This window comes from Amborella trichopoda, chromosome 13, assembly GCF_054954075.1.
Source record: "Amborella trichopoda isolate Santa Cruz 75 chromosome 13, AtrichopodaSantaCruz75HAP2 v2.0, whole genome shotgun sequence".
In the NCBI taxonomy this organism is placed as follows: Eukaryota; Viridiplantae; Streptophyta; class Magnoliopsida; order Amborellales; family Amborellaceae; genus Amborella; species Amborella trichopoda.
The window spans coordinates 49,889,622-49,911,909 of record NC_142348.1 but is presented as its reverse complement, the minus strand read 5'-3'; the positions used below and the strand labels follow the sequence as shown (position 1 = coordinate 49,911,909).

Below are 22,288 nucleotides of genomic sequence, written 5' to 3'. Positions count from 1 at the left end.
ATGGGAGCATTGAGTGCAATAAAACATTAACCATACAGTCAAAACAATGCTTACTGGCAGGTTTCCCGATTGCAGCAGCAGAATTAAAGGAATTAACTGGTTCTCCTCATCAACTTTTAAATTTTTTTAAAAAAAATCTATGTTTTCTTTATAAATATTCTTATATGTTCCATTGGTTGCTTTGCCTCTTGGGGAAGCAATTGAATTTGTAACATACTCTACACAACAAAAAAATTTAATAAATTCTTCTGATTTCTTTTGGAGAAAAGCAATCAAATCAGATCAAAACTGGGGACCTAATTCTCCAATTATATATCGATCAAAACTTAACAAGGGAATACAAATAAAAACGATCAGCTGCTTGTTTTCTAGCTTCCTAGCTTAAGACCAAAAGGATCAAAAGCAAAAGTACTTGTTTCTCCTGGGGTTGGCCTATTAGCTCATTACCCTTGCTCATTAGAAACATTAAGAGACTTACATAAACTATACTTTCTCAAGATTGAGCAACTAATCCAATTTAACAAATATTTTGTCTCTTCAAAGAAAAATAAAAAATCGAATAATGGATTCAAGCCCATCACTCAATTGGACAGCAGTTGTTGTTGCTGCCTTGAGGTCATCGTTTCAAACTTTTAAACCTTAGTGATGCATTCACAATCTCCATAAGATAAATGACTTTCTTTTATTCACTGCCTTCCTCCATAATTCCAGGGAAAAGTCTTTCTTTCATTATACAAAATGATAAACACTGATGCAATAATACATTCACAACCTTTTCTCCAATTCTAAAGGAAAGGATGCTTTCATTATACATGTGTATGGAAACTGGTTTCCTCCCTTGAGTGATTGGTTAGTTGCCTCAAAATTGAATAAATATCACTAGAGATGCAATTCCTATTGTCCCCAACAATAAATTCTTGCATAATGCCATCTACTACAACCAAGCTGAATGCTCTACCCTTCACTATTCCTCTGTCCATCATCATTTTCCTGATTTTCTTTACATCATCCCATCTATGGGCCTCACCATACAAGTTAGAGAGAAGCACATAGAGCCCTCCATTATAAGGCTCTAGCTGAATAAGTGTCTTAAGTATTCTCTCTCCCATTTCTACATTTCCATGAATCCTGCAAGCCCCAAGTAACGCACCCCAAATAACCATGTCTGGCTTTACAGGCATTCTCTCTATCAAGTCCATAGCCTCATCAAGGAGCCCCTTTCGCCCAAGAAGGTCAACCATACAAGCATAATGCTCGAGCTTGGGCTCAATCTTGAAATTTTGGTGCATCATATCAAAATAGCCTCGACCATCATCAAGGAGGCCAACATGGCTACAAGCACATAACAAGCCTACAAAGGTAATCTCATCGGGCTCAACCCCAATGGCTAACATACTGTTGAAGAGGTCAATGGCGATTAGGCCACGACCGTGCATGGCCAACCCATTAATCATAACATTCCATGACACCACATTTCTCTCTGGCATTTCATTAAAGAGGGATAATGCAAAGTCCACACTCCCACACTTTGCATACATATCGATAAGAGCATTAGTTAACGTGACATTAAAGCCAAACCCATTTTGACAAATGTAGTTATGGATCCTCTTCCCTTGATTCAAATCACCTAATTGGCCACAAATTGCAAGAATGCTGGCTAGAGTTGCCTCATCAGGCATCACATTTGAATTTTCCATACAAGTAAGCAAATCCAGCGCTTCTCGACCCCGATCTTGTTGTGCAAAACCAGCAATCAGTGCATTCCAAGAGACCACATTTTTCTCGGGCATTTGTTCAAAAAATCGATAGGCAAGATCAAGCATCCCTTGTTTCACATAGGCCGTGACCATAGTTGTCCAGGAAACCACATTTCTCTCGGGCATTTGGTCAAAAATGAGGCGTGCCTCTCTGATTTGGCCACATTTTGCATACATATCAACCAAAGCATTATGAACATAAACATCAGCTCTGATACCTTTCTTGGCAATACAAAAATGTAAGGATCTGCCAAATTCCAGATCCCCTGTTTGAGAGCAAACTGATAGCATACTAACAATGGTAATTTCATCTGGTTCAATACCCAAATTCTCCATTTCTGTAAAAAACTCTAATGCTTTGTCAACATGACCTTGTTGAGAATAACCACCAATCATGGAGTTCCAAGATATGATGTTCTTGTGGGTAATTTCATCAAATAGTTGACGAGCCAGGGGAATCGAACCCGAGGCCACATACGTATGAAGTAAAGCGTTTTGCACAACTATTTGGCATGTAAACCCAAGCTTTGTAATATGAGTATGAACAATTTTCCCTTCTCGAATCGATGAAAGCTGAGTGCAGGCCTTGAGGACAAAAGGAAAGGTGAAGTTATTTGGGAATAGACCCTGGTTCAACATTTGCTTGTAGAGAAAGAAAGCCTCTTTAGGGTAAGGACTATTTGAGAAACCCCTTATGATGGTATTCCACATAAACCTGTTGGGTTCTTGAATTTGATTGAAAACAAGGAATCCATAATCAAGATCGCCAAGAGGGGAAACAGCACAAAAAGAAAGAAGCTTTTCGAGAGCGTAGCCTTCTCTCTGCAAGTCATTTGTGATCATATGGCCATGAATTTTTTTCAAATCTTTCATGTCTCTGCAAAAAACTAGCAAATGATGCAGCTTTTGATAAATAAATGATTTGAATTGGGGGTTTAATGCATTGGAAACCATGGCCCAAAGAGACCAATCCTTGAGCCAATTTGGGAATTGAGAGCTTTTTCTCTTGAACTTTCATGGATTGTTGATCGAAGTTTTTAGTGGGCTCTCAAAACTAGAGTGATTCTTTCTTGATTTCACAATTCGCTCCAAGATCGAGAAGCTTGAACCAGGAAACTGGGATTTTGAAATCAGAATTATGAGAACAAGGGAGAGAAGAATTATGGCGGGAATCTAACGGCTAGGAAAAATTTTAATTCTACATTTTAAGGTTGCAACCTTATATAAAATCTTTCCTTTATAAAAATAATAGATTTCAGGCTCTTGAAAATACTGTATCTAGTAAGGAATCGGTTTCTATGTGGCCAGGGCCGCATACGTAGAAATGCGGGCCTCTTAATGAATCTATTTTTGAAATGGATTTTTGGACTTAATTTTTAAAGATATGTGATCTCTAATATGATCTCTAATATGGAGATAATTAATATGGAAAAATAAATAAATTTTAAAAAATTAATAATTCTAGTAAGAAAACATTTAGACGGTTATTTTTCTTTGTTTTTAAATGGAACACCTACTTGTAGCTATCTTTAAGATGGACTGCATATGTAGTAATACGGTCCAACCCACATGAGACAATTTTCATCTTGTAGTCTAAATTTTTCACTTTCAAGTGTTTACATAACCGATATGCAGCGCTTTTTGAAGCTTTAAATTTCGTACTTTTGAAGTTTTTTTTTTTTTTTTTTAACAATATTATGTGATTTTATTGCTCAAAATGGAATTCCAATAAGATTAAACAAAAAGAACATCCGAAAGGATCAAGGATTGTAAAACTCCTCCTTTCGCACAATAATCCGCCACATCCGTAATTTTTTTCCGTACTTTTGAAGCTTTAAATTTCTTATTATTCAAATATAGAGGCTTTTCTATAGCAATCACCCAAGTTCCAATTTTTAAGGGGCAAGACCGAGGGCAAATCCTTCTGATTCTAAGATAACCGGGTCATATGATATAATGATATCTTCAGTCTTGCTCTTGAAATAACTTTGGGGGAAATTGCCTTTGTAGTAACAGAAATGAAGACGGAAATGTTTACAATAAGGCCATTTACCATTACTATAAGGTAGGTCGAAACTATTGTTGATCATGCGAAATCAGGCAATTAGGATTTGGGGATTACTCATTGATTAGACATAAAATCTAAAATAAAATTTTTTAGATGCTATAACACACTTCAATCTATCGAATTTCACATCCAATGACAAAGAGTGATTGTGAACTTGTACATAAATATACAATCCCAATCAAAATCAAATGTGTCTTAAAAATTAAGGGCTAGTATTAGACCATCTATAATGAACCCCCAATACCGGGAGATGGATCAATTCACGTAAGTTGATAAAAATGTTATGAACTTAGATTAGCAATAACCACCGTATTAGTTTTGCATCATCCCAATTCTCTGATTTTCAAGAAATGATGGTTGTGATGTCTCTGAACTTTAAACATATTAAAAACTCTGCACTACTTTTTTGTCGACATCTGGTGGCTGGGGGGTAACGTGAAGGTACTGTAGGAATCTTCACTGCCCTCATCATACATTGTCCTTTTAAGTGTCGAGTTAATTTGCTACTAAATGAAGCGAAAATCAAATTAGCTTTTACAGATTAAAGAATGTGTCTACTATGCTCTCGAGTAGTGTTTGACTACTCAGGCGGGTCAGCTCGGACTCGCCTAAGCATCCCCAAGTTGGGTATCCAACTTGAAGATCTTAAAAAAAAATCAAAAAAATTAAAAAAAAAAACTAAATTAGCTTCTTACTGCACGTTAATCTTAAAAAGTGTAAATTAAGCGTTGGAATGACAAGATTCAATAGCTTAAATAACTTTCAAGGATTTTGTCTCCATTAATATATGCCAAGCGATTGTTTTATCCAGAAGATAGCAAATACGACCCTAAATGGATTTGGTTACATCCTTTAAAAGGAAACCACCCCTCTCTAACCCAAGTTGCAACCACTCCATTTGTCAAACAAAATTACAAAAAGACACATAACCAAAGCAAAGAGAGAGAAACCAAAGCACAAAGAAGGAACTCATAATGCTACCCAAGCTCATCTTCTTCTCAGCAGTCACTGCAGCCACAGTTGCAGTCATTCTCTTGGCCCTGATATCCACCGGAGTAAAGAGAAATCCGGGCGAGAGAAACACCTATTATCCACCAATCTCTCTCTACATTCAGCGCCCCCAGCCTTTCGAACCACCACCTGGTTCAAGAGGGGACGGGGGTGCTTTGGTCTTCCACCACATAGTTACAGTGAGGCTGGAAAATACTTCTAAGGTTGCCGGAAAAGCCCAGGGCTTCATAATTCCAGCCGACCGCTTTGCAAACTCCGTCTTCAATATCATATTTCTCTCTTTAGAAACACCTGATTATGCAGGGGGCCTGAGCATTCAAGCAAAGGATATGAAGCACACAAACAAAGAGGAATTACAAGTCATAGGAGGTACTGGTTCTTTCGCTTTTGCTCGTGGGCTTGCAGTTTTCCGGCGAGCTGCTGATCCTTTTCGGCAAGGACATGAGGCAATGTATCAACTGACACTTCATCTGAGATTTCCAGATAGGAAACCAAAAGAGTGATCAAATCACTCAGGCTCTTTTAGGAATCATTAAATATCCTTTTTTCCTTTAAATTTTGACAGTTTCACGTACATTTTTTCATTCAACTTTCAGGAAGACAATCTAGAAATGCGTTGGAAGAATACTCAGGCTCACTAATATGAAAAAGAATGCATAGGAGCTACAATACAAAGTTGAGAGGATACATGCACCTGGATTTGTCTAGACTTTAGACTCACAGAACCCTTTTTGCCGCTTGAGAGAGAGAGAGAGAGAGAGAGAGAGAGATTTTGTATGGATTATATGTAATCAAAAAGTTTATTGCATGTCACCGGATGCATCAGTCAACCAAACACTGATTTTCCATGGATTTAATATCTGAGACGCATCCCACAATATTGAAAATACATTTCTGTATTACATCGATGAATTTGCAACTCAACAGCTAGTGACGATATGATAAACTGCAAAGTAAATGAAAATATATACTATTTCTAAAGGTTTAAGATTCATTTTTTTTCATATTCCTGAACAGATTGGTAGAGATTATCGCCCTTTATGGGACATACAAGAATAGAGTATTGGCACCAAAACCCTATTCTTATCAACTTCAACAAACATACAAGGACAGTTGTACCAAAAATCACAAGCAATGCATTACATGTATTGAGCTCACGGATCATCAAGAACCAGTCCAATGTCCAACATCTCCTTTCTAAGCTTTTCAGCTTTATTTGCATCCCCTAGTTTGGCATATCCATCAATGAATGCCCTGTAAGTCTGGATATTTGGGCCAAAGCCCCTGCATACCATTTCAGCTTGGACAGCCAGTGCTTCCTCCACCTTCCCCTCAGCACAAAGCCCATTTATCAGAAGATCATAGCTCTCTCTATCCCGAACCCCATATTTCCTAACAATTTCTCTTTGAAATTCAAGGGCGTCTTGAGTCCTTCTCTCTATACAAAGCAAACCAACAATCTCATTTATAGTACTACCATTTGGCTCAAAATGGTGCCTACACATATCTTTGTAAAGCAGAAGGGCTTCATCTGCGCTCCCAGATTTACAGTGTCCATGAATAAGATGCTCATATGTGAGGCAAGTTGGGGAGATGCCATTGATAGTCATCTCTCTATACATGGCTTCTGCATGGTTTATATCACCAATATCACAGTACCCACCAATCAAGGTATTATAAGCGACAATATCAGGAGTTAATCCTCTCTCTAACATCCCATCCCACAATTCAACAGCTTCCTCCAATTTTCGTTTCTCACAGTAAGCCGCGATTAGAACATTATAGGAGAATGTATTTGGTTTGCAATCCATTTTTGACATCTCATCAAAAAGCAAATTTTCCCTCTCTAGTTTCCCTTCTCGATATAGAGCGAGAATGAGAGTGTTGAAAGTCTGAATATTTGGACAGGAACCAGCCCTAAACCTAGTTTCATTCCCAAAGATCTCTTTAAAGAAACTCAGACCCTCATTTGATCCTTTTGATTGTGAAACCAACCGAAGAAGTGTGTTAAGGATCCCAATTGAAGGGTGGAGACCTCGAGGTACGAGAAGCCGGACTATCTCAGCAGCACAATCAACCTTTTTTGCACGTAAATGACCCTCGATCAATAGATCAAAGACAAGAGGACATGAGTCACACGATCTATAGGTTCTTATAAGTGTTCCCAGAAGATTTCCCAATTCAGAAATAGAGAGAGAAGGACCTTCAGGAGACAGAGAAAGGCTTTGCTCCTCAACCATGGCTTTCAATATAAGGCTTCGTACATGATTTTTTAGCCTAGATCTTGCAAGTATGTGAATGATGGTGCAGTAAGAGAGGAGGTTGTGCTTATAGGAGTTTTGCTTTTGCTTCGCTGACCAATAGAAGAAGGCTAGAGCTAAATGGGGCTTGTTTCTGAGGTTTATGATTATTTGGGAGACCTGTTGGGGGTTAAAGCCTTGTGGGCATGAGGCTTTCAGATAGTTCCATCGGCTTTTGGAGCGATGCTCCTTGAGAATAGTTGTAGCAGAAAAGATCAATTCATTTTCCTCTTTGCCTCCCTCTTCTGCAGAGAGGAGTGTTTTTTGGGTAGAACTGGAGAAGGTGTGGCTTTTGAAATGGGCTTCGATAGAAAATTGATAGATTCCTAACCAGGTTTTGAGCTTCAAAGGGAGCCCTCTGATATTCAGAAAACAACCTAGAATAGTCATTGTTTTAAGAATTTCAAAAAGAGGATGGTAACCACATGTGTAAACTGTAAAGAGGCCAGTAAAGAGATATAAGCACCCACACCCTGCAAAAGGAATTCAAAGAGATCCCCTTTCATTTCCTAAATACGACAAATGTGAATTCTGAAAAGAAATTCAAGGAAAAAAAGATCATTTCATGACAACATAGATGTGTGCATGCATGTTATGCATGTGAGTGTGAGAGAAAGGAACAGAGACTGCAGATAAAATTAAGACGTGCGCCAACAAGAATGACAGAGATAAGGAAGTGATATATTAACGCAAGCTCTAACAGATTATGCTGTCATTTTCAGCATAGACAGCACTATTGCATCCACTCAGCATTGTTTTAGTTCTATAATCAACTATGATTAATTTCCATAAACAAAGAAATAAGATATCACTTGATTCTTAGACATAAACTAGTGATTTTCTTGTATCAAACAATCAGTGTGAATGTTATCCTCAAAATCGAAGTACATTAAAGACTTGAACACAAGTGCTACATATTGCCAAACTCATAGATAACTACTCTGCAGTGTCTCTTCCTCTCTGTGGAATCCTGAATCCTGTATCAAAGCTTCACAAGGATCAGAATAATGTATATGAAATCAGACAAAACCAATCAAGTAAGGAAATGAAATATTATCAAGAACATAGAGTACGACATAATGACATTCAAGGAAATGACATGGTTCTTTGGTTGCCATTATTGTGCAATGAAATGATGAATCGAGATTTCCAGAGACAAATATAAGTATGTGAGATATTGAATGGTGGTTGAGAGTGTAACAGCTGGATGAATCTAAAGAGCCAAAACACATACATACATAAACGCACACACATAAATGCAAGTACGCATGCTCGCAGGCATGCATACGCACATTCACGCATGCACAAACACAGATACATAGACAAACAGACACGCACACACACACATGGAGACAAACACACAATTTTGTTAATCTCTCTTCGTATTGAGGGGAGACAAACTAGATAATCAAACTCAAGATTTATGAAACCAAAGTTCTTCTTTTCCTTTGTTTTAACCACTTGTTCATGAAAACCCACGAATGTATGAAAGACATTGCAACTTTTAATTCAGAATCTTAATAAAGTATAGCCGAGAAATTTTCATTTCCAATGGATATTCCTTACAAAATTCGTCGCCATCGTTCAATTTCTTCTGAAGAAATAAAGAAAGCAATATTTCATATGGCTTAGATGGTGATCATTCTTATGCATACTTTCTTCCATAAATATTCATTCACAATGCAATACATTTATGTGGGCATGTCTGTATTTATGCATGTAGCTGTAATACACATTGATCAAAAGAAAAGACATGATTCCCAGAAGATTTACGAAAGAAGCCGCAAATTCTAATTCGGGACATAGATGCACAAGAATCAAGCATTTCAACAATATAAACTAAAAGAATTTAGACTTTTGGGAGAGAAAAAGCAAAGAATGAAGAAGGAGACAACGAGAAACAGAAGAATCCAACAGTACATCCATGAAATTCATCCCGTTTTGGAAAGAAAAAAGCAATAAGTAAAGAGATATAGAAATAGATACATAAGAATCAACATCATAGCTCTGAAATCATATGCATAAAACAGAGAGAGATGAATAAGTATAAAAAATCATAGCTTTGAGATCATATACTCTTTCAGAGAGAGAAAAGTAAAAAAAAAAAACCCTAAGGGGGGAGAGGGAGGGTTTACCGATCAAAGGTCGAGCTTGAGTTCCTCCTTTTCTTTGTTGATGAAATGGAGAACATAGGGAACGACCCGAACTGCAAGAACAAATGCACCGAAAAGTGTGACATGAGACTTCAACTGCTTATACGCAGTCTCTTTATCAGGGCGACGAGGAATGGCTCCAAGAAACATGGCTTCCTTCTCTGCAACTTCCTTGATAAACCCTAATTTTCTCTCTATACAAATATCAGAAACCCTCCTCAAAATCTCTGCCGCGTGAGTTTGGCGATTTTGGGCTACGGAATTAATAAGCGCTCCGTACAAAATGATGCGAATCAGGAAAACAAATGATCATTGGTTTCTCGCCGTTGATTAAATGGATAGACGGTGAATATTTGAGATATGTCAGCCCAAGCCAAATTAGTAAGATGGGGCCGTTTGAATCACCGTTCAAATCATTGATTTGACCGTGATGGCTCACACTCAACAATTGTATATTTTCCGGCGTGAAACTTGTTAGGGAATTCGAAAGTTTTACCATCAATATTAAAGATTCGTGTAGTCGAGCCGATTGGTTTACGAGAAGCTTTGAATATATATATATATATATATATATATATGTAAAAGTTTCATGTAGTCGAGCCAACTGGTTTACAAGAAGCTTTGACTATATATATATATATATGAAAAAAAATTTATATGAGGTTACAACTTTAAAATGTAGAATTATATATGCATCTCAAAAATCTATTGAAAAATAATTTTTTAATATTGAGGAACCCCTCTAATTGATCATCTCAATATCAAGATATATGAATATGAAAAAAATAAAGATTTTGAATCCCATAAATAGTGTATCTTACAATACAATATCTAGACCATCCATTTTCAAGATTTTGATATTTTTATAGATTTACTTAATTTTAACCATTTTTAAGAGTTTAAACTTCTATAATTAGATATAAAAATATATTTTTTTATTGGTACTTCTTTGTTGTCTTAGGCTTGGACTCGATTATTTCTATTTAGGGTTGGTATGATAGATCTTTTTAGATAGTGGATGGTATACTTCCATTTTATTTATTGCTATTGGGAAAAGCATCTAGTTTGTTCTCTAGCTCGTGATCCGAATGAGTTGCGCATAAACCTCAGTACATGTTGCTTTACGTTGAATCATATACAAAATAATTGGTTTAGATTGATCCTAACCAGATGATCAAGAATCACTTTCTACTATATAATATAATAAGAAGAGATTCTAATCCTAGTAAAAAATAAATTTATTTTATTTTCCCTGGGGAATAATAAAGTTGTTCGTTATTGATACTTCTTTGTTGTCTTAGGCCGGGACTCGGTTATTTATTTAGGGGTGGTATTGCGTCCACATGCTGCACAGGTTTAAAAAGAGGTGCACAGACACTTTCTAAGGGTTCAGATTAAACCAGTCTCGTCAAAGGGCCAAAATTGAATTTCATTTTTAATTTTTTACTTTTATTTAAAATGATATAAATATGAAATTTTAGCTACAACCTCATTTTTATAAGTTGAATTGAATAAAATAATAAAAAATATTTCAAATAAGCGGTAGTGGTCCAAATGAATTTAGGTATATTTCGGTCATTGTCATATTGAAAACTATTTTTAATTATTTTTATATATAAATGTAAAATTAAAAAAGAAAATATAAGGCTAAGTTTGGGCCATTGGATTTGTCCTTGTGAGATCTCAACCATTGAAAGGGTGATTGTGTACCCTTCCACCCGTCGATATGTTGTGAACGGTATACTTCTCCTTTATTTAAGAGAGATGGGGTGAACATTAGGGCTCCAAAAAGACTGGCCATGCCTGGCTCCTATTATTTTTTTTACGGTTCGGACCATGATTTGTGGATTTTATCAACTTGGGATAACCCCGGATATCGTTTTAGCACAACATCAACTTGACCACTTATGTTTTGGGCCCATCTATAAAAGAGAGAATTCTTTTAAAAAAAAAAAGTATGTTCATCAAGTGAGAGAGATGTAGTTTTCTAGTATGTTTTAGATTTGATTAGATGTCATTTCTAGAGAAAAAAAACATCATGGTACTTAAGATTCTCCTCAATTGCAATATAATCATGGAACATATGAACATTGATTGAAGAAATTATTCAATCAGGAGACCAAATTTAAGAGAAAAAATTGTTGAAGTTTTACGGATGTTTAAGGAGATAAGTATATCTCTTTTAAATCAAAATTGTAACTTCTTTAATAGTTGATTTCGACATTGTCGTGTCTATAGATAGAGCCCCTTTCGTTGAACCACTTAAATATTGTATTAGTGCATTTCGTTTTTATTTTAACTCTATTTCTCGAAACAATGTTCATGTTGCATTCGACTATTTGCATTTATTTGATTGTATATATTATCATTCGACTATTTGCATTTATTTGATTGTATATATTATCATAAGTAGGATCCTATTATATCATCTTTTATAGTACAAAGTTTCACGTTAACTGCCTACTTAACACAACTTACCTCTTCTACCATGGCACCGGTTAAAAGAGATATAAGGCCACATCGTTCTTCCACCTCAAGTGGGATCCTATTCTAATTACCCAACTACGCTATGTATGCTTTATTAAATGCTAACTAGTTTACTCCGGCATCCTATACCATAACCTATGTGAGTATAGTATTTGGTAGACATACACAAGCAAAGGGTCCCTATTGGATATCTACAAATAGACTATTTATCTTTATTACAAGGAGATTGCAACTATTCTCACCTATTAGATCGCAAATTAATGGCTTTGGGTGAGTCACGAAGTCGGAGAATTTTTTTTGGAACTTTATGTTTATTCAATGCCACTTTACAGCCACCCATTTTGAAATTTAAAAGATAAAAATGATTGCGGCCTCTCGTACAAAAGATAAATGATCTCTTTGTATGCTTTTCTTATTAGATTCACATTAGTTTACCATGAGGCTAGATACTATGATGCATGTTAGTATAGAATTTATCTGTATCCAAGTTCTAACATCCATTTTTATCCTTGGGCACTAGAGCCAAGTAATGGTTCCTACTAAATCATAGGCAAAGTACATCTACCTAAAAAATAGGGTGAAGTATGATGCATCTCCCACTATCTAAGGCTTGTAATGGACCATAGATATTGGCTATGAGTCATCATCATCATCATAAAAAAAAAAATTCAACTAATTAAGATTAGCTACACGAATCCTAATCTTTCATTATGTTCTATTAAGGGTCATAGCCTCAATGAAGCCATAAGTCTTTATATTTTTTTTCTCACTACTTCCAACCATGTCCTTTTGGGTGTACTTCATATCTCTTTTTAGTCTTCCTCTTGAACTAACTTGTACCTCCTAATAGGTGTTGTATTAGCCCTTCGCCACATATAACCAACTCACTTAAGTCTACTTTCTTTTATCATATAGTCTATTGATACCATGCATAAATTCTTAAAAATGTATTTATTTCAAAATTTATCCCTTTTGGTCTTTCCAACTCATCTAACTCAACATCATCATCTGACTTACACTCATCCTTGGGGTATGTTGGATATGAGTATATACTATTACACTCAAGTTGAGCAGAGAATTATTTTTTAGCCAATTGGCACTTAAACCTCTAGGTTTTATATGCCTAACAATAATAAAACACACTCCTATACAATATTTATTATCAAAATAAATAATTTGAATTTCATTTTGTTGTTATAGACAATAGAGGGTAGGGCTTGCGATGGAGCCCGACTGGCTTTGATCGCTATAGGGCCAAGCCTGCCCTAATAGGGCCAAAAAAAAGCCCTAACTCAGGCCAAGCCCTAGTCTTATCTAGGCATGGAGTATTGGCTGGGCTAGATAAAAGAAACAAAAAAAAATAAAAAAAAATCGGGCCGAATCTAGTTGTCATTGGCCCAAGCCCGACCTAATTTTTAGGGCTAGGCTGGGCCAACCACCCCTATTGCCCATCGTCTAAAATGGAAATGGAGCTAAAACAAATAAAATAAAAAGAAACAAGACAGAAACAAAATAAAATATGCACTCGATAAAATAAAAATAAATTTGTGGTATGTGTAAATGTCAGCCTTATATTTTGGATGTTGCATGCAACAGTATGGTACATAGATAGGCATTCTCTTTGATAAGAGCAAGTATTGTCAAGGTCTGTCACGTGGCATCCCAGGAACCATAACCAAAGTTTAGATGGACCAATGAGATGATCTCTTATCCTATCCCTTATCCATATTTACACTCCTCTCACAATAATACTCTCTCTCTCTCTTCATACGGGTACCACCTCCATTGGAGAGACGAGAGAGAGAGAGAGAGGAGGGTTTAGAGAGAAAAAATGGCTGCCTCACTCCAAGCTGCTGCCACACTTATGCAGCCCACCAAGCTTGGTGGGTCAAGTAGAAATGGGTTGCAGTTGAGGTCTTCTTCTCAAATTTGCAAGGCCTTTGGGTTCGAGCCCTCTAGTGCTAGGCTCACTTGCTCAATTCAAGAGGACCTTAGAGAATTGGCTCACAAGTGTGTTGATGCCACTAAGCTAGCCGGATTTGCTCTTGCTACTTCTGCCTTGGTGGTAGCGGTATGCTCTTTCTTTTGCCTTTGTTATCAACATCTCTACAATTTCAATAACATTTTCTAGAGAGAGAGACACTCATCACTAGGTTGTTTTCTCTCTCTTGCAAATGAGTTAAATTTGATGTGAGAGAGAGAGATTAGAATTCCAATCCCATTTTAGAGAGAGAGAGAGAGACCCATCACTTGGTGGCTTTTTTTCTTTGCCAACGATTCAAAATATTGATGGATTAGAGAGAGAGAAAGAGAGCTATCTCTTTGTTTCTCTTTTTGTTTGTTAAGTAGTGGAATTAAAATTTTGAATTCCCTACAAATGCCTAATACAGGCAAATGATAACTCTATGATTCTAAGCATGTTTTACTGATTTCTATGTTGTAGGACTCTCTTGATTTTTAGGAAGGACTAGACTTGTTTGGTCTTTGATTTTTAATCTATTCAAGTAGAAGCCAAAGTTTAGCCATTGAAAAGTAACTGCAATCTTATATCATTGTGATTTTACCATTTACCTTTGAGTCACAATTGATCCCCATACTCTATTAATTAATCCCCATACTCTATTACTTAATTGCTCTTTTCTATTTCGTGTACCATGTCACTTTCTTCATTCTTTATTGTCAAAAATAATTTTTACCATTCACATTCATAACCTCAAGTAAAATACAACGAAAAAGTATTTTTAAGTCCTCGCATTTTGGGATGTAACTATCTGCTCAGACCTAGGGACCAACTAAAAAAAAAGAAGGAAAAAATTTAAACGTAATCAATATGTACTTGAAAAAACTGCGGATATAAGATTGAAAGGAGGCATTCCAATTTTTGGATAGTCGGATATAAATGTTTAAGAACTCAAAATCTAATCTGTGCTTTTATAAATGATCATTTTTTTATTCTAATACACTCCCGAAAAAATAAAAATAAAAAAATCCGTGTAAGTCGCTATTTCATTCGATAAATTTCTATTCTATTTTGGATTAATATTCTATCATTCTATATTTATATATTATTTCTAAAATTAGAACAATTCTAAAATTGAAAAATAAAAATGAATTAAAAAATATAATTACAAATTAAGTTCAATTTAAATATCTAAAATATAGAATAGAAATTCTTATATTCTTATTTCATATATTATTAGAAAAAATATTCTAATAACTAAATATTTCTAACTATAGAATAGAATAGCAGAAATTCTAAGCGTGCAGGGTGCAAGGGGAAAACAAAAATCTCCTATTCTTCCTATCTATTATTCTCCTCTTATGTCTTTCTTAAACCTAAGGCCTAACCATATTTTTGATGCATTAGTTTGGATTCCCCTACAAGTGACATGTTAGTGCTAAACCTAAGCCAATTATATGGAGACCATTTATATTTAGTGCAATTATCAGTGGTAAACTTAGCCAAGTATATTGAGACCATTCTCCGTTTTTCTATTTTTTTCCTCTAGGGAGCTAACGCAGAGGGGGTTCCCAAGAGGCTAACCTACGATGAGATCCAGAGCAAGACATACACGGAGGTCAAGGGCACCGGCACCGCGAACCAGTGCCCGGCGATCGATGGCGGGGTCGACAAATTTGCCTTCAAGCCAGGCAAATACAACATGAAGAAGTTTTGCTTGGAGCCAACCTCCTTCACCGTCAAGGCCGAGAGCATAAACAAGAACGCTCCTCCGGAGTTCCAGAAGACCAAGCTCATGACCCGGCTCACTTACACACTGGATGAGATTGAGGGTCCCTTTGAGGTTTCGCCCGATGGCACAGTCAAGTTTGAGGAGAAAGATGGCATCGACTATGCAGCGGTTACAGTGCAGCTTCCCGGAGGAGAGAGAGTGCCCTTCCTCTTCACCATAAAGCAACTTGTTGCTTCAGGGAAGCCCGAACGCTTTGGAGGGCAATTCTTGGTGCCCTCATACCGAGGCTCGTCATTCTTGGACCCTAAGGGTCGAGGTGGGTCGACAGGATACGATAACGCGATCGCCCTGCCTGCAGGAGGAAGAGGAGATGATGAGGAGCTCCAGAAAGAGAACATCAAGAACACAGCATCCTCTACTGGGAACATAACCCTCAGTGTCACCAAGAGCAAGCCAGAATCCGGTGAGGTGATTGGAGTTTTCGAGAGCATCCAGCCGTCGGATACCGACTTGGGGGCGAAGACCCCTAAGGATGTGAAGATCCAAGGGATCTGGTATGCCCAGCTTGAGTAAAGTGTTCTAATCTCCTTACCCCCTTCCCCTTTCCTGAATGCTTTTTGATAGAAATAAACTATTGCTGTATATGTACATGGTATGATCTTCATTTTGTATTTCCCAAGCTTTTCTTCCGCATTCTAATTTAAATATCTGATACCGAAGTTTGAGCCCTACTAACCAAAGTTTAGGACTCTTGTTTGTTGAAATTGTTGAGAAGAACAAAGACTTGTGTTGCATTCATATTTTGGATAAGTCTTAAAAAATCAGGAATCTGGTGCAACAAAGGCTGGCATCGGCAGGGGTGAGTCGGCTTGCAGATTCTCAATACTGCTTGCTGATTCGAAGCGAATGAAGAGAAAAATTGTAGGAAAAAAGGAAAAAAAATTATTATCGGGTATTTGGGAATCATGCGAGTCCACATAGTGAGTCGAGTGCTTATGGGGTGATTCCTTGTTCAAGGCCATTAAAAACCTGAGTTCCCTCGGGTTTTTTAATCATGTAAGCAGCAAGCGTTTTTATGAACTCACTACGCCACGCAAAAGCCTATCTGTATATTCGGTGATGTTCAAAAAAACAAAACATAAAAACCCTGTATGAGGAACCCGTATCCGAAGCTTTAAAATAAGAACAAGATGCTCCTAATATTCAGCTCTTCTGTTTTTTATATTCAATGGCCCCAGCCTTGTTCATTGTTGAACCGATCTCTGTTTATTATTCTAGCTACTTTTTTATTGTCATCAATGATTTTGCAGATGTATGTTGCCCATAGTTATGAACAGTGGATGAGGCCATTGGGTGCCTTGCCGGTTGGTCCAGAATAAAAGAAAAAGGGTTTGATCATATTAGCATATGACCCGTCTTATTGGCTGGTTTCGCTTGGCTTGATCAGCCAAAAAGAAAAAATGGGCACCTTCAGAGAACCTAATATAAGAAAACCTAACACTTTCAATCGTTTCTCTCTCTCTCTCTCTCTCTCTGTGACATTACCGGTTTGACATCCGGTCAGACGCGTGATTTCGATCGGTTTGCGGGCGGCTTTCACTTTTGGCCAACAGCGGGATTTGTCCTCTTCCACTGACCAAACACACCATACATAGAACAAATCATGCTCTTTTTTAACAGATAGGGGTGTGGGAATGGGGTCGGTCAACCCATAGACCAACCAGCTGCAGGTTTTGACCCCGACAAAAGACCCAACGGTTCAGGTTTGGGACTACTTGACATAGACTCGACCAAACCCGGTATATTCATGTGTATAAATATCGGAAAAGTTTATATAAGGGTGCCGTTTGTATAAAGCTGACGCTCTAAATAATCAAAATAAAGCATATTTTTAAACAATATCAAAAGATATTGTTTCAATATTGAAAATATTTGTGATGACTTGAAAATTTATTTATATATATATATTTATAAATTTTATTAAAACATACTGTAGAGCAAAGAGATTTTTGAACAATAGAAAATCTTGAAACTTGACAGTCCAAACATTGCACTATAAGATGCATTATTTCAGGACTTGAAATCCAATTTTTTATCAATTCCTACATTTTGAGGTTGAGATGATCGATTTGAGGATTTTTGAACATCGAAACAAATTTTTTTCAGAAATTTTTAATGTGCATCTGAATTTGATTGTTTAGAGCTTCGTCCTTATATAGACCTTTTCCAATATATAATAAATATGTATCATAAAATATTATATATATATATATAGCAATGATCCGATGCAATAGTTGTATCATAGTATAATGCAACGACACTTCTAGAAAACCATGTTTGTGGTATTTATATGATCCCAATTTTTGCACACACACTCTTTTCATCTCAATAATAAATCTCCCCAAAAAAAGTTCAACTTGAACCTTAAATATGGTTAAAATGATTCTCCTTCAAAAATGAATTTCAAGATCTTAGCTTTTATAAATTCAAAATCATTTTTTCTTTTTTAACATTGTTCATCTAATGATAATAAACCCATCCAAAAAATTTGGAAATGAAAAAATCCTTCTAACATCTAGATCTAAGCATCTCATCAAATGAACGTCCTATGTTAATTGGTTAAAAAACTACTTTCTAGTTTGTGTTTTCAGTTTTTTCTTTTTTTGTGATCGATCATTAGAATGAAAAGAGTATATATATCAAATTTTAAAATGAAAAGAGTATATATATCAAATTTTGGATCAAACAAATGGTCATAAGATAGTTTTTTAAAGTTGTTGCATCATATTACTATACAACGGTGGCATGAAATCATTACCCATATCCTTTGTTTCTAAACCCGAGTTCGGATCCATTTGACACAGACCCAACTTGGGTCTTGGTCTAACCTAAACTTACTCAGGTTTGGTCGAAATCCAAGTTGACCGAACCAAACCCAACCAGTCCCGACCTTACTCATGTGTGTGTATATTGAGAGAGAGAGAGAGAGATTGGTTGATTTTTGACGTTAACAAAAGGCAATGGGATTGGGAGCTAAAGAAATCAATCTCATTAACATTATACTTTAGAGCTCTTAAAATCACACACAAGGTTCCATTGCCAATCTTGCCTCTGAAAGTTAGAGAGAGAGAGAGAGAGAGCAGTATCATTTTGGTAGTAAAGCCCATCTAATAAAAACGACGAGAGTCCAAGATGCATTTAATTTTAGCCACCAATGTAGTGGTCCCGTTGGACCAAATCATGCTCCCAAATCACTTGGGGATTTTTGTGACCTCAAAATATTTAGATAATCCTCGGTTTATCTTATGTCATTCCCAAATAGCGTGGGACCCAGACCCCGTACCAGATCCAACCAAACCTAACTCAAAAATTAAAATGTACCAAACCTGATCCAAAAATTAAATATCTAGATATTTAACTATAGTTAAATATATTTCGTATATTGAGAACCAAAAATTATTAATGGACCCGGACCCGACTTGCTGGATCGAATTTTTAAACTCATACCTGGACTTGGATCGGATCTATCCCTTGGGTCCAGGGTCGAGTCTGTGTCCAATTCCACCCCTAATTCCAAAAACAAAAAATATACAGATTTTAAAATCATACCCTGGACATTTATATCCATGGAGCATAACTATGCTCCTGCAGTAGCATTCGGTCCGAGAGAAGAAGACCAAGTGGGAGAATCCATTCAATTAAAGTTCTTGAAAATACTCCTAGAGTGGGTTTAATCCGTGAGAGTAAAAGGATAATATATTCTTGTAGGAGCACAAACTATTTTAGCTAATATTATATCTATACAAAGTCATCGATATAGCGCCTGTTGATTTTCTTACGAGAAAGCTAATTTTATTCTTGAAGTCTTTGGCTTCGAGAAGCCCCAATGGCTTCGAGAAGCCCCAAACTGAAAGGAGGCTAATCACTGGACCAGTTAAAATCCATCAGTTAAAATGAATATATTACTAAACATTTTAAGGATAAGACTTATATAATTAAATTTTCATAAAAGCAGCCATGAAATTTACTGTATTTCAGGAAAATAACAATTTATAATTTTATGAGATACTGATCCACATTAAAAGATTTACAAGAGTGCCAAATTATACATCATTTTATCTTTTTCACTTTACAAATATGCGCAAAGGCTTAACTTGATTCTGCTGGACAATCGAACGAGCACCTACCAGTTTTGGCGAAAACTAAACACCATTTAAAGCGTATAGGATAACATGGTTTGTGGTTCCAATAAACCGTCTTAAGTGTTTTGACTTACATTTCACTGATAAAAAAAAAAATGAGAAGAAACTAGCTGTTTTGTTTTGGGTGAGCAAGAAACTAGCAGTTTGACCTAGTGTTATCGGTATCAGATTGTCTTGAATTTGTGAGGTGTCTAATCTAATCAAAATCGGTATGACAGCTCATGAACTAAATTTTAAAATATTAGAAATATGAGTAACAGTATAAAATATATGATATATTAATAAAAAAGTTGCCCACTTTATTTGGACAATCCAACCGATTAAAAACGACATATAAGATTGGTGGTCAAAACGGTTCAAACAATAGTTTTCACTAATTTTTACTACATCCAATTTTTAATCTAGATCAGAGCAGCGAAGCACTGGTTGACTATTCAACTGGTCCAACACAAATTGGGTCTGATGCTGATAACTATGGTTTGACCTAATCAAAACCTTTGGTCCTTCTGGGTCACCTAATGTTTTTCCATGACAAATTTTCGAAATGATTTTTAATCTTTTGATATTAAAGCCATTTTATGCCCATTTATACGTTTGCTTGTAATGAAGATCCCTTATAAATAATTACCTCTCCTTGGAGATTTTTTTGCTAGGTCTCGCAACTTGTCTAGAATAGCATGATAAATCCGTTTCTTTTAGTTGTTACTCAAACTTGAGAACCATTTCCCGTAAAAATCTAGAACGTGACATTTTTTCTAACAACATTAATATACTTTATTAATGAAAGGAGATTAATAAAAAAAAAAACATTTCCGGAAACCATGAACGAGGAGAGACCAACACCCCTTCTTGCAAGAATACCAGTTACATCATTAGATTCCCTATACACATGATAAAAGGGAATCCTCAAAAAAAATTGTAGCTAAACTGATTTCAAGGCAAGGTACTTTTTGCTCTTTATTACACTATTTAAAAAAATCCGTCAATCTCTTCCGCTCTTTTTTATTTATCTACGAAATTGATTGATTGTGGGTTTTTTTTCAATCTATTGGAGTTATCATCAAAAGCCCTCTAATGATTCTCGTGTTTATCAAGTTTAATCCCCTTAAATTTTAGGTTTTAGAGTTCTATGCACGTTTTTTTTTCTCGCCAAACCTCATTATTCTTGCTTATTTTTGCACCAAATGAGAAGATTTTTTGCTTGTTTTGAAGCTTTTGAAATCAGCTTCAAAAGCCCTATACGGATAAGTGGTTTTCTTTCGCCATCATCGACTCATTTTGTACATCAAAGAGGTAACAACATTAGCATGTGAAAAAAGAGACAAGATTTTTTTTTAACGATAGTTATGAAAACAGGAGTTCCAAAATAAATCCAATCCATTGATAAATATAGAGTTAAAAAATATATTTTTTAACAGAGTTATGGAAAAAAGAACTCTAAAATAAAACCACACCATTAATAAAAATAGAGTTAAAATATAAGTCCAAGCCATTACGAAATACAGAGTAAAAATATATATATTTTTAAGAGAGTTTTGAAAAAAAAGAACTCCCAAATAAACCCATACACTAAGAAAACACAGAGTTAAAATAATACGCCACCCATAAAAATAGAAATCGCAACCTAAAAGGTTTGGAGATTGGATCCCACGTCCTGTTGGGTGCTCCTCATTATATATACGTAATTATTTTACGTGAATTTCTTTTTTTAAAAAAAAAATTTGATTGGGCTGAAGAACTCGGACTCGACCGAGTAAATCGCCTCTCGAGGGCCCGAGTACGAGTTGACGTTTTGAACCTTGAGTGATATTGTTGAGTACTCCATCAAACGACAAAGCATTCTCATCAAAGGTGCGATACATACTGTTTACAAAAATAACTCCTTGAAGAATTTATCAAATGACATTTCCAAACTTGGGAAAGCAAGTTGAATTTTTCAAATCACATTTCCAAACTTTGAGAAAGCAAGTGGAGTAAAAATATCCAACGGCGTAGCAAGTTGAACCCTGTAGGCACCAATTCCAAATTTTTTAAACAAACGGACATCGTACCGAAAGATGGGCAACGTTTTCTCACATTAAACCAACCAAAAAACAAAAAAGGGCAAGTAAATAATTTAACTTTAGTAAGCATATCGTTGATGAGCACGCATACTATGCTCAAAATTGAAAAATGAGTTTTTTTTTTTTCTTTTATTTTTTAATTTGTTGTTGGCTCGGCCCGTTGCCATTCTTAATTGTATTATTCTCCTTTTATGCAATAAAAAAACAAGGGGCAAGTAAACAATTTAACAATTTGCAACCCCATTTAAATGCAAGCACTCTTTAAGGATGTTAACTCCCACATATAAATGAACTAAAAGTGTCACTTTTTGGAGTAGCACGATGATTTCAAACGAAAACTCGGAAAAAAAAAAGAGCATTAAGTCCATCAATTCATTTTTGCGCCTGTCATCAAACAAAAATGAGGTTCTCAAGCCCAAGGCCATCGCCAAACCGAGGTCCTAGCCCAAGCCCAAGCCCATGCATCCTATATGAACGAAGGTCCAATGCCAGGCGAACGGAAAAGTTCGTGAGGTGATAGTTGTCATTACGGAAAAGTTCGTGAGGTCATAGTTG

General features: G+C 36.0%; 3 protein-coding genes across 5 annotated transcripts; 1 reads left to right on the top strand and 2 right to left on the bottom strand.

Moving 5' to 3' along the window:
• Positions 1 to 666: 666 nt before the first annotated feature.
• On the bottom strand, positions 667 to 3,059 carry LOC18445978 (pentatricopeptide repeat-containing protein At2g22410, mitochondrial). Its single transcript, XM_011629469.3, has one exon. The coding sequence runs from the start codon at positions 2,709 to 2,711 to the stop codon at positions 807 to 809; it is 1,905 nt and encodes a 634-aa protein (XP_011627771.2). The 5' UTR covers positions 2,712 to 3,059; the 3' UTR covers positions 667 to 806.
• A 1,515-nt stretch (positions 3,060 to 4,574) lies between these two features.
• LOC105421564 (mitochondrial import receptor subunit TOM6 homolog) lies at positions 4,575 to 9,464 on the bottom strand. 3 transcript variants are annotated; one of them, XR_016048402.1, is made up of 3 exons: positions 9,272 to 9,464; positions 5,210 to 8,113; positions 4,575 to 5,127 (listed from the first exon to the last, which is right to left on the bottom strand). XR_016048402.1 is itself a non-coding variant. In XM_088856798.1 (2 exons), the coding sequence occupies exon 2, from the start codon at positions 7,524 to 7,526 to the stop codon at positions 5,991 to 5,993; it is 1,536 nt and encodes a 511-aa protein (XP_088712924.1). In that variant the 5' UTR covers positions 7,527 to 8,113; positions 9,272 to 9,464; the 3' UTR covers positions 4,575 to 5,990. The 3 variants fall into 3 exon arrangements, 2 of the variants coding, with proteins under 2 accessions (XP_088712924.1, XP_011627727.1); XM_088856798.1 differs by having other exon boundaries at positions 4,575 to 8,113; XM_011629425.3 differs by lacking the exon at positions 4,575 to 5,127 and having other exon boundaries at positions 7,797 to 8,113.
• Positions 9,465 to 13,551: 4,087 nt separating this feature from the next.
• Positions 13,552 to 16,203, top strand: LOC18445981 (oxygen-evolving enhancer protein 1, chloroplastic). The gene is made up of 2 exons (XM_006856107.4): positions 13,552 to 13,847; positions 15,286 to 16,203. Exons 1-2 carry the CDS (start codon positions 13,608 to 13,610, stop codon positions 16,039 to 16,041), a joined length of 996 nt encoding a protein of 331 aa, XP_006856169.1. The 5' UTR covers positions 13,552 to 13,607; the 3' UTR covers positions 16,042 to 16,203.
• The last annotated feature ends 6,085 nt before the right edge of the window (positions 16,204 to 22,288 follow it).